Source organism: Epargyreus clarus, unplaced genomic scaffold (genome assembly GCF_041222505.1).
Source record: "Epargyreus clarus isolate Ecla_fem2 unplaced genomic scaffold, WU_Ecla_fem_2.2 ptg000029l, whole genome shotgun sequence".
Taxonomy (NCBI): Eukaryota; Metazoa; Arthropoda; class Insecta; order Lepidoptera; family Hesperiidae; genus Epargyreus; species Epargyreus clarus.
The window spans coordinates 11227740-11247388 of NW_027332235.1; the positions used below are offsets into that span (position 1 = coordinate 11227740).

At 34.9% G+C, this 19649-nt stretch overlaps 2 protein-coding genes across 3 annotated transcripts in view; both read right to left on the reverse strand.

Annotated features, from left to right (window-relative positions):
• Window positions 1-644: 644 nt before the first annotated feature.
• Window positions 645-19649, reverse strand: part of LOC140754440 (uncharacterized) — a 75739-nt gene continuing 56734 nt past the window's right edge. Inside the window, exon 2 of one of the 2 annotated variants that reach the window (XM_073089454.1) lies at window positions 645-2981. In XM_073089454.1, coding sequence (XP_072945555.1) covers window positions 1186-2946 — 1761 coding nt within the window. In that variant the 5' untranslated portion in view covers window positions 2947-2981 and the 3' untranslated portion in view covers window positions 645-1185. The remainder of the gene's footprint in view (window positions 2982-19649) is intronic. The other variant, XM_073089455.1, reaches the window with a different exon arrangement.
• On the reverse strand, window positions 10457-14198 carry LOC140754586 (uncharacterized). Its single transcript, XM_073089627.1, has one exon. The coding sequence runs from the start codon at window positions 14196-14198 to the stop codon at window positions 13602-13604; it is 597 nt and encodes a 198-aa protein (XP_072945728.1). The 3' UTR covers window positions 10457-13601.

The following is a 19649-nucleotide window of genomic DNA, read 5'->3' on the forward strand; positions in this document are numbered from 1 at the left end:
ATAAGAATATACTACACTTGTAATAGGTGTCCATTATAATTTTAAAATGACAAGTCAAAGAGATTTTAAGGTAGGGATGTACAAACATGATAATTACAAAGATTTTGTTGACTATAACGTCAACAAAACATGATAATTACAAAGATTTTGTTGACTATAACGTCAACAAAATCTTTGTAATTATCATGTATTTTTAACATCATGAGATTTTTTTATGGTATATAAGAATATACTACACTTGTAATAGGTGTCCATTATAATTATGTAATAAAACTTATATTTCGTCTACATATTAAATAAAAATGAATCGATTAAATGTCTGTCAAAATTAATAAAAAAAGTCTAAATATACTTAATTCGCGCTTAATTATTGGCTCATTTTATTTATATTTTGTATTGTTAATTTTAATTTCATAATTATAAGTGAAATAACCTTAAAAATTGTATCGTGACTACTGAATTAAAATGATGATACGATTAAATAATAATTTAAACGGTAAATTATTATTATTTATCTTCTAGTCTATAGGTCTCTTTGATTCTCAATGTTTTTAATATTTCTATAAAATTTGATATTATCATTGACTGAACTTTATCCTTATTTATAAAATAAGGAAGGGAAACGTAGGAATAAAACGACGGAATACTTTGTAATGTGACTGGTTTATTTTCTTTTACATTATTCGCTTTTAAATCAAATGTTAGATTAGAAGCTATCATTTGCCTGATTCTAAGTGAAGAGCTTAATACATTCAAATTCGATAAAGTTACAAAGAGAGAGAAAATAAGACAAAAGGGTCAGTCTTATGTTTGGGAAGTTTGTATAGGAATAAACGATATTTACAAAAGTTGGGAAGACTTATGCGTAGACATAAAAGAACATCTAGGAAATAAAGAGGACGAGACTAAACACTTTCTCACGTCAACATCCCAACATACGAATAACAAGATGCCCTTAGAGATTAAGTATCGTACAATTTCAATATTGATAACAACCTTACGTATTTAAATCTCACAGGATGTCACACATCGCTCGCACACTGCACTCACTATTTACAAATTCAAAACTGTAATCACTGAAATTATCATAAGTACAATAAAATTGGGGAAATAGTCTAATTGACTCCAAAGTTTTGTGGTACCAGGTCACCTCAGGCTCGAAGCGTCTAGTACCAGGGGCCTAGGCTAAAGGGAGACGAACTCTGGCGGCGGGGGCGGTAGGGTAAGCACTGGAGTCTCTGACGCTTCAACATTCTCTGAACTAGCACCTGGTAGTGACCAAGTGGAACTTCCTGTGGCTGTCACTCTTGGGCCCATGTTATCATACGCAGGCGCTGCACAGCACGTTCGACTTCGCCTCGGCAATGTCGCTCCACCACTTAATAAATCAGGATACTTTCCTGGTTCACCTCTACCAGCTACTTGGACCGATATGAAAATATTACCATAAGGAACTGGCACTGCGAACTCAGCGGGTGGTGGAGGAAATGCTCCCGGTGTACCTTCAATAGTTATATGGACTGGATCAAAGCCACAAACTCTTGGCTGGTCGTCAATGGACATAGATCGCTCAGTTAGTTCAAAATCGCAGGATGAAGCCATGTCTGCAATAGATCGATCACAACTGACCACTACGGAGGCATCTATTAGTCGTTTCTCTTGATCAGTGAAACTTCGACTTGGCGGTACCGTTCTTCTTCTTAAATGCCAACAGGCAACAGCAGCTATGAATCCTAAAGTAGCTAGTACACCTAGTGCCCCGAAAACGACGCCTAATAGCTGGGGTATTCCTGGAGCAGTACGAGCTGTTGCAGTCTGAGACCGAGGCAACACTAAACTAATTATAGCTCTGGCTTCTCCTGCTGTGCTTTTAGCTATACAAGTCCACTCGCCTGCTGCACTCGATGTAACATTTAATAGAGTAACATTTACCCATCTAACACTACCAGGTACTCTTTCCTCTGAGTCATCATTCTCAACTGTAGTATCTGTTTCTTCCATTTCGCAATCAACGGTGCTGTTATGGATTTCGGCACCTTCAAATAGCCATGTTACTTGAGGCTTTGGTATTCCATGCACCCAGCACCCGAATGTCGCTGCTAATCCTACTTCTGCTCTCACAACCAACGTACTCGATCTTACTTCTGGCGGACACGCCATACTCTCACTGGGCACATTGCGCCACTTGTTCCCGGATTGCGTCGAAGGCTCAACGCAGACTAATTCTTCTGTACCTAACTTGCTTTCTAAAAACCAATCTTTGAATTCGCGGAGACGGCAATCACATCTCCATGGATTGCCAGATAACGACATCGCTTTCAGTGCTGGTAAAGAAAAAGTTATCAAACGAAGGAATGTAAGCTGATTTCTACGTAAGTCTATAGTCTCCAAGGATTTCAAATTTCTTAAAGCGTTTGTATGTATCTTCCTCAATCTGCAGCCGTCCAATAGGAGCATCCGCAGATGGGGAAGTGGCGGGAACTGGTCAGCGACTAAAGTCGTTAGTGGATTATTGCTAAGAACTACTAGTCGTAATCTTTCGTTGCCTCTGAAAATATCTCTTGGCAAGATCGCTAAATCGTTGTCTGCTAAATCCACTTCAATCAAAATTCTTAATTCTAGGAACGCATCTGGATGTATCGATCTCAGTTTGGTCGCTCTAAGGTTCAGGCGTTGCAAGTTGAGTAGTCCGATATTGGAGAATACTTCTTGGGGTAGGTTTCTTAGTGGGTTGTCGTGAAGATCGAGGACTTGGATGTCTGATGAGAGAGATGGTGGGCGGCGCAGGTCGCTGGAAGCACACGTGGCCGTCTTCTTCCCTGAGGACCACTTGCAGCGGCAGGTCGCGATGTGGGCGCAATCGAGCCAGTCGCTAGCAGTCCTTGCCGTGCACGTCGTGAATATGACTATCCAATACCACCTGGCCCACGCCACGCGCATACTCATCTCATTTCGCCTTTGTGATTACATCGGCCGACTGCCTGAAACAATAGAGAAAGCGTTACGTAAGAAATTAAGCAACATTTTTGTATTCCAAGAGATACCGCTCGTGGTTTTAAAATATTATATATTAAAGTGAAAAGATAGGTAATTTCCTACAAAAACCCTGTTTCATAAAAAAATGTTTCCCTGACCAAGTAATACAAAATAACACATAACTTATAACGTGTTTTAATCCGTCAATGTTAATTAGGATTAATTAAGGATACATACAATATTATTTAGGATATATTTCTCTTCTCAGAATTATAGACGCTTTTAGCTTCCTTTAGATTTCTTATTTCAAATCATCAATCAATTAGCTAAGATCTGTCTGAAAGCTCAGAAAGACGTTATTTATTATAAGTAAAAATAAATATAGAAGGGCTTCGATGTCAGACATGGTTTGATAAATTTCATCTTAGCTAGACATCTCCACCGAGAGATTAGACGTTGTACTTGCTCTTTAATTAAACCGTTGTAGCCTCATGAACACAGATCCCAATTTTATGGATACAAAATTTCATTACGATGTAAATGGGTTGAATTTGAGGTAAAATTTCTTCGAATATTCTGTTACGGAATAGGTGTATTTCGAATATAAATTTTATTGCCAGTTTTAGGGTTGACCTTTGAAACACAAGTAATTTTGAGTTTTTTTCTATAATTGAAGTAGCAAAGGAGCATGCAGTCTACGCGATGGTAAGTGGCTACTGTCGCCCATGGAGATCTGTAATCAACCCCAGATAAGGTTAGATTTCTACTGGAGGTTGGCAACAGAAGCGTTGCTACTCATGAGGAGTAAGTTGGAATATCTTGGGTAAGTATTTCTCCCTTACCACACCTTTACGCAGTACACAGCAGCGCTTAACACTGATGATATTAGGCAGAAATAGACGTGATGGTGGGGCTTCTGGAGTCCAATCACAGAAGGCTCTACGACCTAATAAATTCCAAATATAATCATACTTCTACCTTTTAAAATATAATTATCTATTCCCGCTTTGAGTACATAAGTAACATAGTGTATTGTTAATCAAGCCTAATTAAATTAGCTCCACACTCGATCACTATGACCGGAACAAACAGCGGCGCAACTGTTATTTTAGTCTGTATGTACCGTTCTGGAAAATTAATTTGAGCACCACTCAAAAGGATACCGCATTCTAATTTTAATTAAAATGGTTAATAATTACCACAGTCAATTTTCGGAATAGTATTTTTGTTCGCGGCGCACGCTTGGGTAACTCTTTCGCTGTTAAAGTTTGAAAACTTTTGTTATTTCTAAAAGTGGAGGAAATAAATTCGGTTCTATAAATAATATTTACACGTCTAAAACTTTATTATGTTGAAACTTTATTGCAACTACAAAATAATTGATTAATTTTTAATGGCTTGTTTTTGTTGATAGTATTTTCACGGCAAAATTATACTACGATAGATTTTTAAAAATATAAAGCGAAATATATACTCAGCAATTGCGATGGATTTATGATGAAAAAATATAAATCTTATTTGCTCTAAAATAATATTGTTTTATACGAAAAATATCTAATTATCTCATCGCTACGAGAAAAAGATAGACAATTGAATTAAATTCTGGCTTACTATTTCTGGAATATCAAAACATAAAGGTATATTTTTCTCTATATACCTTTGGCGAATGTTGAGTTTCATCGTCTGACTTTATTCGTATAATTTACGCTTCATACGAAAATATCTTTCAAATAATGCTTGGTCGACGATACGTTATAAATAGATTTGTACTCATTATAAGGCTCATTATATCTCAATTAGGAGTAATTATCAATACCAGAAACATATCAAATATCGCGTCAAAAGGGAACCAGATAATTGCGACAAATACTTTTGTATTCGAGAAATTCGAACGGATATATTTATAGAAAGAAATAATATTTTGTACGATATCTTATTCTCCTCGCAATAACTTAATAATAATATATATTTAATTAACCATATAGAATTGGCAATGCCTTAGGACTAATAAACCTTCTTACCCAACTACGAATGAATTACTGAATGTACTCGTACATTTTTTTATGATATAGTAGTAGCAGATGAGCGTGATGGTAAGTGGCTGATAGGATTTGATTTATACCTATGGTCGGCCACAGATGCGCCGCTACCCCTGAGAACTAAGATATAATGCGTCGGAACAGTATTTCCACAGCCTTCAAGCCAGAGTACTGTAAGAACAGTAGTGTAAGTAGATAGAAATATGGATGGCAGTGGTGCTGCCGTACTCAAACGACAAAGAGTTCTAATACCTTCAAATGCGGAGGTGTTACAACCGATTATACGTATGTCCCATTATTTTCACACCCCCCGTAATCCTTTGCTTGATGAATTTTAACATCATTGTAAGATGTGGTCAGATTCGTCTCAATTGTGTGATAGCATAGATTATATACTACTTTCTAGTACTACTTAGTTATATTATTTTAGCGGGAAAACATACAGTGTACAGCTATGTATTAGAAATAAATATCACAAAATAACCATTTGCACACCTTTTGTTGTTTTCGCTGTTATGGGTAGAATATGTCTCCTAGGCGCAAAATGCAGTAATTCAAAACGTTCTATACACAAATAAAGACAATGATTTCCTTTATCTGAATCACAAATAAATAATTCAAAGCCCGTAAGAAGAAATAGAAAAATCTGAAGATATCCAGCGAAGAAAGGTAGGACGTAATTCATTATATTCGTTACAATCGGGAATCCGTTAGCCATTGTTTTGATAAATGCCTCCGCAATACCTCTTAGTGGGCATGTGCCTCCCCGGAGGTTTTCCGTCAAGATTAGAAGGATTAATGGTTCAGGATGGGATATTTGTCTTGTCCGGTTGGTTCCGGCGAGCGATAGCCGCGGCTGGAACGTTTGCGTCTTATTATGTTTGGAATCGTGGTATATCTTAAGGGGTTACTTGGAAATCGACGCTTAGGTAAAGGTAAATCGACGCTTTTAACACTTATAGCCCCTCATTAGTATTGTGAGCCGTGGGTGCGACGGACACGAAGATAAGTACAGAAAGACCTATACCCAGAACAGAAATCTAAATTCATTAAGATATCTGTCTGACAGGAGATCGAACCCGAAACGCTATTCATATCAGAGCCAAGGTGCCAGGAGCCAGGAGCAAGGAGCCAGGTGACCAAACCACCACGTGGGTTGTCAAAGATACTAAAAAGGTAGAAGGTAACTCAAAATGATGAAGGTGGCGTTTAGCCCAGATAGTCATATCTGAGAATATAATATATAAGTCGCTAGATTCTTCTAAATTGTGAGAATAATATAGGATAAACGTTTAAGTAGCTTCCTTTTTTATAATAATTCTATTATTACGTCTACTTACGATTAAATATTGATTCTCTCATGTTTACTCTGCAGGAGTTATTTTATATCTCCAAGATTTCAACTCATAACTATCTTCGAAGCTTCTAAGTTCGAACCCCAACATTTCGAACACTTCCTACTTGACTCTTGTCCCGTGCCTCAAGATTTACGTGTTTCATTAAAGTGAACTCCAAACATTTTGCACATATTAGCCCTTAATAAGGATCCCGGAGCATAATAACAAGAGATAATGATAATACTACATGATAACGCTGTTAACAATGGTAAAAGGGATGTAAGGAAGAATCCTACCTGATTATCTTCAACATCTGAATGGACAACTTATGAATTTTATCTAATTACTCAAAATGCATTAGTAACATAATTTGGTTGAAGGTAGAGCCAGTATGGTTTAATGGGCTACCGTTATGCTAATTAGTGTGAAGTCTGAAGTTCTGAGTTTCGGTGGAATGGTGTGGACACCGGCTGCTTAAATATAAGGTGACTGTCTTAGTCCTGAGAAATGCCAATGTGCCTGTGATCGGCTTCAGATAGAACCTGTTCTACATGGAGTTGGTCACAGCCCTGGGAAGAGTGATCAAGTGATAGTAAGTCTATCAAGTACGCTGCAAGCCCGTTTGGCCAATGGTTTAGAGTATTCCAAACTTATAGAAACAACAGAAAAGATCGCACAGCTGTGTTTTAGCCAAAGGAGTCCTCGGGGAAAGCTATGTATATTTTATCAACCTCAGTTTCCACTGTCGGTTAGGATCCATTAATTAATTATATAGGTTGTATTAACTTCTTAACACAGTCAATCATCTATTTGCGAACCACAAGAAATATTAGAGGCTAATTTCAAACACCTTAAAAAATACTGTAACGTCAGCCCATCTTACGGAATGTCATCCCATAGTGCTCCAAGATTTACGCCTTTCATTAAACTCTCGTCTGAGCATTTCGCACACATTAGCCCCAAACGAGGGTCCCTCAGGATATAAACAAGAAATAATGATAATGCAACATTACAACCCTGTCCTATAAATGTGTTGATTTGGGAATAAAATCCAGACACTAAGTGCCTTTAATCTCGGGAATTTATTGCAGCTAAAGATTTTATTCTTGCGCGATAGTTACGTTATTACGCTGAGCCCTACTTAACTGGTAATTTATTTTGTTTCGCATTACCATCAGTAAAGATATCAGTACTTTGGCTTTTATTATTAGTTACAGTTTCTTCATTGAAGTCGATTATTTTGCACAATATCAGATATTGTTCACATTTTAATCTAGTTCCACAAACAAAGGTATTTTATTCAAAGTAGATTCTTTACAGAATTATTTTTAACGTCAAATCTACCACCACCTTACAAGCTGTTTCATTATGGAAAATAAGCGGCGAAAGAAAATAATTAATTCCATTTACTTTACACAATAATTTTAATGTTACTTTGTTATTTCATTTTGTGGGTACAATGAAGAGTATTATTATTGCACGCAGCACGACTCATGATGCGAAGCATCAGAGAGTGCTTTACGATCGAAAAATTTTTTTCGCTTCATTTTGGCGGCTATTTTTATTATTATAGCCTTGATAGTTCACGGAATCAAGATATTTTGCATACTATTGTCGAGATAATTTAATGGAGATTAATTCCATACTTTTTAAAAATTGATTTACTGCAATAGAATTGGAAAAAAACACCAAAATAGGTCAAAAAAAATTCATGTCCGTCATGTGTGAAACCTGAAAACACTGTAACTTGTGAAAAAATCCATCATTTGAGATAAAAAAAAATTTAAAAAATTCTAATCGACGATTGTAGGTCACTGAATGCGAATGATTAATTAATTCAGTGTCGTTTAATTGCAATTAATAAAAAACGAAAACTACAAGACTGTATATCTATAGATATTATGTACATTTATTCCACCAGGGGCGCTTGTGCAGTACCTTCTTCCTACTACAGCTGTTTTTTCAGCAATTAATTATGAACGACTTAAGTTTTTTTTTTTTTTATATTTCATAATTAAATGAGCATTATGAGTCGTGCACTTTTGGATTTTCCAAACTTTATTATTAATAATTTTGTGACCTTGTACTGTTGTACATGGCATAACAACTTAGATTTCATTATATGGATAAAGATTTAGATATAAATAAAAATCCCGCACAAGATTAAAGACGTATTTGCGAAGTCGTTGGCAAAAGCAATTTAAGCTCTTTTTTCGAAACGAAGAAAGAAGTACCTTTATTCTCTAGCACCTTCTGTAAAACTACGAGTACAAAGTATTACGGAATGCAATTGAAAGTTCTGCAAGCATTGACAATATTTTATTTCCAGCAAGAAACGTTTGTAATGCAACAGCGTTTCTGAATCTTGTTAGAATAATAAAGTTTGTGAGCAAATAACTTATTTTTCTACTTAGACGTGAATTTTCTTGTAAAACTTAATCTTATGCTGCATTCTAAGAAACAAGATAAGATTTTTTAATGCTTAATACGTAACGGTTTTATTGTCATTTTAATATGTCTTTACTAAAAACCATAAAGAATACTCACTTTATTAATAATCGATCTATCCAATATTTGGTAGCCAAAGATCGACATGACAATTTTTTCATACTAGACATTGTGAAATTTCGATCCATGGCAGGTAAAATTAGATCAATTGGTTAATAATAACGGACATAAATATCAGTAATTTCTAAAGTCTCATGATGTAATACATTTACTTACAGATTAAGGACTCATATATTGAGGACAAAGTTGCAATCTTTCATTTTGTACAAAGTAAACTGTTTGCTTCAATTTTGTGACATCAAAAATCTAATATAACCTAAACATATACTCTAAGTCGGATATTGCACTTGAATTGCCATTTTGAATCAGACCCAAGAAGATCAAATCAAGAATGTAATGACGTTAATACTTAAAAGGAAATATAATATGTTTGAAGTATCAACAAAGTACCGAAGAATTTAAAGTTTTGGTAGCGCTTACGGAGAAGAATTTAAGGAACGAATTATGGTATAAGTAAAGATCTCAGCAGCATAAGGATTGAAAAGTTCGAAGTTGAAATGAACAAAAGTTATCAAAGTTAATGGATATGGAAGTGCTAAGTTACAAACCATATTCGTAACTTCCTATTTTATGCTACCCCTTTTGAAGGGGCGTATAAAATGAAAAGGGCAGGCCCTTCTACTTGTGGGATTTCATGTTTTGCAAATAATTTTAACCGTTTTGAAATATTTACAAAATGTTTGTCTTCTGCTACTTATAAATGATCTTTATTTACGGAAATATTTGGTCTCCAGATACCACGGTCTATTCATTTATTAAGTCCCTTTCCATTAACTCGTAAAACTGTATCAGAATATAGTACCGGTACATTATCCGCAAAAGCGTTTCACACTTTACATTTTTTATTAAACAAAACTCCTCGAAAACCCCAAAACTTCACGGTTCCTTGAAATTTATGCACCATTTCCTCAGCCACTCACGCGTGTTGACCTTTATTGTTTGGACCATAAGGTTGGTATCTCCAACCTTACCTTATGTTTGAACTTTGAATAATTTGAACTTTAACGCTACGGTAGCAAAGTTGACAATAAACATTGTTGTTTCCTCGTTCCAAACTTGTAACTGAAATGGGTGCTCATATTTTGAATGGAACCACATTGTAAGGATTATCTTTGTGAAAAGCTGTTCTGTTTAAATTTTAACTCCGTTCGAGGGTTTTATGGAATAAATAATGAGTAAATGCGTTCAGAACAGAATAAAATTGATAATGTGTTTTAGTTCCAGGATTCAAGTAGCTCACGCATGTGTTGTAATAAAGAAATTCTTAAGTGTGTGAAGTCTATTAATTCACACTTGTTTAGCACTAAATATCTACAATAATGTACATCTATTTCAATTTTAGGGTAAATTCATGGCCAACAAAGGGATGGACATTCAGTTCATAATTATTATGAAAAGTACCGAATAAATCTTTGCAAATAATCAGTACCTAACTCAATTACTTACTACAGTCGATCAACGAGAAATAACTTGGTACGCCTCATATAAAGTTTTCCTTCAATTTTTATGTGACTTATATCTATATCATTTATTTATTTATTTATTTATTTATTTATTTTACCACGCCAACAGCTTAACAAACAAAACTTATAAACAATAATATTATACATATACAACTTTTCTATGTATGTAAGCCAATTATAGGCGTGTACAATTTACACATGTGACATGTTATTGCTTATTTTAACGGTTAAAAAATATCGAACACAATGCAATATACTAAGAAATATTATGAGGTAAATGAATGAACATAAAAAACATAAATACAAAGACATTAAATTTTACATTAATAATTTGGTTAGCTTCTTTTTCAAGCCTAGGCTTGTATCATGAAATATATCAATGTCTCTGACTGATGCACATGCTTGGTTGTATTCCGCACAAATTCTTGGTAGGGTTGAATTTTTGAAAAGGTTAGTTTTACTGGATGGGATATGAAATATTTTAGTGAGAGGTTGCCGTGGATAATGGTGGGGAACATTGATATTTATACTATGTAGTAAATGGTGACAATTTAAGTGACCAGAAATAAGTTTTTTAAGAAACATGATATTAATCAATTTGCGACGATTTTTGAGTGACATCATATTAAAGTGTTTTAGTCGAGCATCGTAAGTTGAACGATGATAAATGCCAGAGGAGTGAAATGCCAAGTGCCTAGTAAATGTTCGCTGTATACTCTCAATTCGCTGTGAGTATGTAACATATTGGGGATTCCAAACCACTGTCGCAAACTCTAGTTGGCTGCGAACAAGAGAGTTATATAGGATAATTTTAGTTTTAGTAGACATAAAGCCTTTAGTATTCCTTCTCAAGAACCCAAACATTTTAGCAGATTTCTTCACTACTGTGTCTATATGAGATTTAAAAGTCAATTTGCTATCAATAATAACGCCTAGATCACGAACTTCATCAACTCTTTGAAGCAAGTCACCGTTTAATTTATAACAAGATGATAGAGTATTGAGTTTTCTCGAGAATTTAATGTGATATGATTTTTTAGTATTTAATACCATGCCATTTACGGCACACCATTGATTAATTCGGTTTAGATCGTTTTGGATAACTTCAATGTCAAGAGCACAATTTATTGTTTTATATATTTTTAAGTCATCTGCGAAGAGACAAAATTTACAGTTATGGATTTCTGAAGTTAAATCATTTATAAAAGCAGAAAAAAGGGCAGGGCCTAAATGAGATCCTTGTGGTACGCCTGAAACTGCTACATAATCTTGTGACCTGTAACCTTTTACCACCACGAACTGGAGTCTTTTTGCTAAATATGATCTGAACCATTCTAGCAAGGATCCACTAATTCCGTATTTTTGTAATTTGTTAATTAGACGCGAATGGCTTACTTTGTCAAAGGCGCTGGAAAAATCCATATATAGAGCATCGACTTCTTGGCCTCTATCGACTTTACTACAAACATACGAAGTGAAGGATACTAAGTTAGTCTCAATCGAATGACCTTTTCTGAATCCGTGCTGGTGTTCGGAGAGAATAGCATTCAAATGGCGCGTGATTATTGGATAAACTAAAGATTCAAACAGCTTAGAAAAGCTTGAAAGAATTGAAATTGGTCTATAGCTATCTACATCATTGGCAGCACCCTTTTTAGGTACGGGTATTATTTTAGCGGTTTTCCATACATCTGGAAATACTCCATCGGATAAAGATCGGTTGAAAATCGTCGATAATGGTAATGCTAGGGTAGAGCCACAACGTTTAATAAAGACGGGGGGTATTTCGTCTGGACCAGCCCCTTTAAATATATCGAGTTTTTTAATTGCTTTCGTAATATCACGTTCCGTAATTTTTATATAGTTTAAATAAGTACAGCTGGACTTAGAATCGATCTCACTGTCTATGGCTACATTAGTAAATACTGATGAGAATTTATTTGCAAACATTTCCACTATTTGAGGTCCGGTATTTGCAATCTGATCACCCTGATAAATTACTGACGGTATGGTAGTTTCACCATTACGTCTGTCTTTAATGAAACTCCAAAAGCTTTTAGGATTCCTACAGATATCGGTTTCAATCCTTTTCTTATAATTAATAAGGCATTTCTCGCTCAACTTATGAACGCGTTCGCGAAGAAGTTCGAATTCTAATTGGTCACGCGGATTTTTATATTTTAGGTATTTATTTCTTTTCCTGTTTTTTTCACATATCATTTTAATTAAGGATTTGCTAAACCATAAGGGATATTTAGTATTTTTAGGTTTCGATTTTGGGGTGTAGAATTCTATAGCCTTACAGATTGTATCATAAAATATATTGGTCATATCGTTTACATTTTGACAACCTTCAAATTTTACCGACCAGTTAATTTTGTGTAGGAAACGTAATATGCTATTGTAATCTGCTTTGAAGTAATTATAACGGGGAGTTGTAATAGGTTTTAGGTAGGTAGGACAATAGAGTGGCAATAAAATTAAAATAGGAGGATGCTTTGGATCAGGGTTGGTTAATATGCTATGAGATTTAGTTACTTCCAAGCCAATGCAATCTGTGAGGACAAGATCTAATATTTTATTATCGAGATTTGTTACATCATTCATTTGAGAGAGATTATTGATTGACATAAAATCTACAAACGACAGTCCTAGTTTAGATCTGTAGTTTATAGGATAACACGGACTACCTACAGATTCACGAGACCAACCGATAAAGCTCATGTTGAAGTCACCTAATACAACCACCTGATCATTCTGTTCAATAATTTTGGTAGTATTTTCTATAAAACCTGACAAGAGCTCAAAGCTGACGGGTGGTGGCAGGTATACAGCGCAAATAGCGATTTTTCTGAAAGTATTATTAATTCTGACTTCAATGGATACCCATAAATCTTCTGCATTACTTTCCCAGTTAATGTGCCTGTATGAAGGAATATGTTTAGATACTGCAACCATAACACCTCCTCCGTCCTTCTTTGAGCTCTGTGAACATAATCGATCTTTTCTGTACGTAACATAACGTTTATCTATAAATTCGCTGTTCACAATATTACTATTTAGCCATGTTTCGGTAAACACGATTATATTATAATTATTGGTTAAAATATTTTTAAGAACAGCTTCCGTCTTTGTCCGCAAGCCTCGCACGTTTTGGTAATAAATTGTAATAGACATTTTAATAGAAATAAACCAAAACATTAGATAATTAGACTAGACTAGACAATCAATTTCAGACTTTCTTCGTTTTTGATGTAGATAGCCGGACTCTGTTCGTTTTTCCTCGCAAAGATCCTTCCGTCTCTCACCCAAATAAACTTGGTGCCTGTTTCCTTTGCTCTCTTTCGGGCCGCCGCATGGAGGTATTTATTTGTGGGCGTTAGATGTTCGGAAACAAACACTGGTATCCGAGGACCACCAATTCCCAGATGCTCTGAATTCAGTTTATCGTCACGGTTGCTTTTGTTGAACTTAATAACTGCAGCAAGTAACTCATCGCGACGGCGTTGACAAGTTAATTTAACAATCACAGAACGTGGACGATCGTTCTCCTTGTTGAACTTCGCTACTCGTGTCACGTGCATTATTTCACCGTCACCAATAGGGTTTCTTACTATTGTACCTAGTTGTTGTATGGTTCTGACTAAATTTTCAGATTTGTGTTCCGGGATCCCATTTATCTCCACATTTGTTGCGCGCACGTTCTGCTCTACTAGTCCTAAACGATCTGTTAAATTCTTTACTTGTGATGATAGATAGTCATTTTTGGAAACTAGGCTGTTAATTGTTTCATTTTTCTCATTTATTGTTTGCATAAGTGTATCATATTGCTTACTAAAAAATGAGAGAGACTCATGAAAACCGGATATTTGTTGTACAATATTGGCTAAACTTAATCATCATCAACCCATTACTGTCCTGCTGCTGGACACGGGTCTCCTGTCAGAATGAGAAGGATTAGGCCATAGACCGCCGCGCTAGACAAGTGCGTATTGGTAGACTTCACATACCTTTGATTTTTTTATAAATCTCTAAAGAACCTGCATAAGGTTTCCTGACGATGTTTTCCTTTACCGTTTTGTAACCTTACCGTTTGTCATAATGTTGAAAAATCAGAGGTACAAAATCAGATTCTAATAATTATATGTGACTTATTGGACACTATAATATCTACTAACTTGATATTACTATAACTTTAAAAGTGGTTATATCGGTATATACAGTGGCACCAACCTCAAGATTTTTATGTTCACCAAGATTAACTTTATTGCTACAAGAAAATATAAAAGCGACTACCATAACCAGTTTCTGCGTAATAGCTAAACGATGAAACTTTTTCTCATCAAAACTTCAGCACGACTTCTGTTATTGTTTTTAAGTTTATATCAACGAGGATTAAATAGCGTGTTTTACTTTGCGGTGTTTTCTATGTTATAATTGTTGTTGTTGGTAATTTTCTTTATTGATTAATTTTGAACGCAAAAACTTTCATGGTCTACATCTACTCGTATTTCAGAGTTATATTAGTTGTGTTAAACGTTGCTGCGTTTTGGTTTTAGGGGTTAAGCAATTTTGGCAAAAGGAGAATTTAGGTCAGGCGAGGTGATCACTGATAATGCCTGAGGAAACAGTCTTAAATTCGACAGTGTCAGTTCTCAGCTTGTTTATAAAACAGATGTGGAGAAAACTTCCAGAGTTCCAGAGATAAATCCAATGATTCAGAAATATGTCATACCATCTTTTGATAAGTTGCGAGAAGTCACGTCACAGTTAAACTTTTACGAGACATTGCATCTTAAACCTCCTTGGGAGCACCTGGATATAACCGACTTATAGTAGGACTCCAATACGAATTAACATTAAATTTAGAGGACTATGATAGTAGCAACTTACCAGCAATGGACGACAAGTACACTTTGTACCTCAAATTCGTAAAAGGAATATTTCAAATGGAACAAAAACAGTTACTTTCAAGAAACTAAGAGCAAATTTATTAAATTGGAATTCTGAAAGGTAGTTACAAACGTTAACATTTCCTACATTATTCCCAATAACATTAAATAATCAATGGGTCTCCGATGTATAAAAGAAGACCGAACATTTGTATTGGGTCTCAATGTCCCCGGGGCACTGATATTATGAACAATAGTCTAGGGTTTCGATAACAATAGAACTTGTAATATGTAATGTTATTATTTTAACTACTTATATAAATGTAATAATAACAACGTTGTTAGGAATCACATGGACATAAGTAATACCCGGTAACAACATTTTACCTGACTACAATGTTTTTCAAGCGTATGTATGTATGTATGTATGTATGTATGCATGTATATATTTATGTATGAGTAATTTTTTGCGCGTCCTGCAGCCCAATATTTTTCAGATTAAACTTTGTTTCAGACCCGAAAAAACAATACTAACAGTTAATTTGACTAGATCAAAGCTACAAGCGCTTACTTGCAAACCTACACAAACTATATCAAACACACTATCCACACTGTTATGACGGTTCCACGTGAATGATTTGTAATGTTTGGAATACGCCCGGACGACGCATAATAATAAATGTATGTAAAAATATTTATTTTTAGCTTCCCTTTAAATTTTATTGCACGTTTCAATCCAGAACAACATATCGGCAATAACCAGAAAATGATCGATGAATCCCAAATAAATGTAGGGATGCCAAAAGATATCCCGAGGGCGCGATATTCGGAATGCGTATTACGGAACAATATTGTTGTGTTCCGATGGGAATTAATTGTTGTAATGTCGTTATCCTTACAAATGTCTATAGCTCGCGATTATAGGATAGGGAATAGGCCTTTGTATCCCAACGCTTATCTTTGAATCCTTTGGCATGGAAATTGTTACTATGGGTTCGTGGAGATAAGTTAGTTCTTTAGAGACGGGACTATCTAATGGTATAATTTTATTGTTGTTTGGTTTTTGATATACATTATTAAAATATATTATAGTAAAAGGAGTTGTTGTAGATAAGATTTTGTAATTATAATATTCTCAGTACAGACGACATTATCCTTATTCAATTAATTAAATCAGTAAAATGTATAAAAAAGTAAAAATCATCTTTATGGTAAAAATATAAGAATCTTTGTTTTATAATAATCAATAGCCAGACGGATCTTTGTTACGGATCACCATATTACTTAACCCATGTACAATATATTACGTATCAACGTATTGAATATTGTGCAATGCATTAATATATTGCACAATATTCATATTACATTGATCCGTAACAAAGATCCGATAACATACTCATCACTCTGCCAGTTTATGTAAATTCAATACTGCAAAATGGAACCACTCGCCTCATGGGATGTCTGTCGTGACATCAACTGTGCTACTTTCCAGAGTAGCTCCTTTGGGTAGGATAGTAACTGAGTAGTACGGATCCACATTTTGTGTTCGGTTCGCTTTTGAGTGTAATCTCGTGTAATGTAGGGTTCATTAACATGTTGACTTTGCAGACGAATTAATACTGTTAATGCAGTCACAGATGTAAGGACTAATGTTGTTAAGGACTAATTTCGAAAACTTCTACGTACACTTCTTATATGCATGTAGTGCAAGCTTCATCTACGAATGCTTCTTACATTTCTGTAGTACAAGTTACGTCAGTTATTACAATTTTATAATGTAGTAGTATCAAATGATCATGTACCACGTGATGTTAAGTGGTTACTGCTGCCCATATGTATTTGTAATCAATCCCAGATAAGATTAGATTCCTACCTGAGGTTGGCAACAGATGTGTTACTATTCCTGAGTATACCTTACCACACCTTTTAAAGCAGAACACCAGAGTCGAACCACCAAGGAATAAATTTACTCGTAATAAAAGGCCCAGTATTTGAGCAAAAAATTGGGCACAACCCACAACTTGTATCTTTTAAAAGATTTTAATTTTAAATGATCCTTAAATTTACACTAGAAGTGTCCTGTTCATTTAAAGTAGTTCAACTTTGACACAGTCCTGAAAGCCTTTAAAAATATATTATTAAAAGTCCTAGAATATTAAGGCATCATTAAAATGATCTACTGTACTGCAGGCGTGTTATAAATTTAATGACGTCATAATTTAAGCGGCACTGGCATTAAATAGTCACCATTTGAATATTATCACTTGACATTTATATTAAGGGACGTTTATAGCTTCTAAAAATGTGGTTTAAAATGCGCCCTACATTGTATTTGATCGTTTTATATGTTGAATGTTAGAAGTGTTACAGAAGCCTTCGTAGAAGCTTGAAGCACATGACACACCTGAGTATTTCTTCCTTACAACAGCGGTGTTAAGTGATATGTTCGTGTTAGTAGAATGTTCTAAGATTGGTATTTAAAACGTGGCATTTAAATATTATTCTCGGGGGTAGCAATGTATGGCGGACCTTGGGTACGACGTCTGCTTTATTTATGATTGATTATATTTATTGACGTGATTATTAACTATTTGTAAGGTTTGCAATGTTTGCTTCTATTAAATATAATAATAAAAAAAACATATGCATTTGAACTCATTATAAGGAAAAATCTTGCTACCCTTGAAGAGTAAGTTGGAATGCCTAGTATTTTTTTTATGTTTGACCTTTCAAATTAAAACACAAAGCTTTACAGTGTGTGTGTGTATATATATGTATATGTATATATTGGTAACAAAGTGCATAGACCTTATTTAAACAAAGGCGACCACAGATAAGAGCGGACTCCTCTACCACAGGTTTATATAAACTTACCAGGAGAGTCCTGAAACCTTGTAATCTAACATACTTGATTAAATAAAGGATTTTTGATTGATTTTTGATTTTACAGTGCTTTTACCACTTTCTACAAACCAGGAGACAGCGCTTGTCACTTATAAGGCAATAAAGTAGGTGCGGCGGTGGTAATAGTACAAGTCAATACGTTAAAGAGTTCTATCACCTTTAAACCTACTCGAAACATAGAAACACGTATTTTAACAGAAATATGTTACAGTATCGACGCAGCTAAACAAATACATTACTACCAACTAGACACATTAAATCATTATCATCTTGGCAGCTTATTCCATTCCTTTTCATGCGAGGACAAGCATTGTGTTTGTCGCAATAAAATGCATTGTTTTCTACATAGGACACCACAATAAGGCACTGGTGGTAGTAACAGTGAAATGCGATACGACCATTTTGTGTAATAAAATATGCAAGTAAATTTACTACGCAGTACCCTTTAGTATGAGTTTTTACGTTTCTACAAAAACGAAGGTGGTAGAACCCTTTGTGGTTCGACTTCGGCGGCATCACCGTCACACCTATTTCTACCTAATAACAGCAGTGTTAAGCGCTGCTGTGTTCCGTTTTGAAGGGTGTGGTAAGGGAGACAGACTTTTCCGAGGCGTTCCAGCTTAGTCCTCAGGGGTAGCGGCGCATCTGTGGCCGACCTCAGGTAGGAATATCTAATCCCATCTGGGGTTGATTACAGATGTCCATGGGCGGCAGTAGCCAGTTACCATCAGGTGGACTACATGCTCGTCTGCTACTCCTATATCATATTTAAAAAAAATGACTGATTTTGTATATGTTTACGTATTTCCAATTAGCGCCCCCAGCGAACTGTATCGGAACTGATTCAAAATGTATGGGAAATACGTAAACACGTACAAAAACAGTCACTTTTGTAAAAACGTAAAAATTCATACTACATAACTACAATACACGTAAGCAAAAACATTTATTTAATTAGCGCCCTAAACAATAGGATTTTACGTACAGCACTTGTATAAGGAAGAATTTATCTTATAAAAAATATAAAAGGAATAAATTTGCACTGCAAATCATTATAATGTCAAGTGGTTACTGTGCAACCTAGAAATTTATCAACGATCACAACTTGGGCAATTACTGAAAGCTATATCAATAGATGCATTATTGCAATTGGTGACACAGTTCGACAACGCTCTCACGAATATAAGGTATAAATAGATGTTATGTAGTAGCGGTGGTCTAATGGCGAAGAATTACCATTTCCTACCTAACCCCTTATATGTCACGGTACTGCCAAAATACGCTTTTACCGAAAAAATTGCACTTACAGTATTTATTATGTATTTAATACTCAAAAACATGTTATTTTAAGCCTCCACAATAATAAAAAACAAACATATATTGTAAGCTCATTATTCCTGAAATACTATTTAATTTATAATATAATATAATTAAATATATAATAAAAGATTCAATTACAACTCTATTATT

Coding starts and splice junctions, on each gene's coding strand:
- LOC140754586 (XM_073089627.1), bottom strand. CDS start 14,198: ATGCAAACAATAAATGAGAAAAATGAAACAATTAACAGCCTAGTTTCC.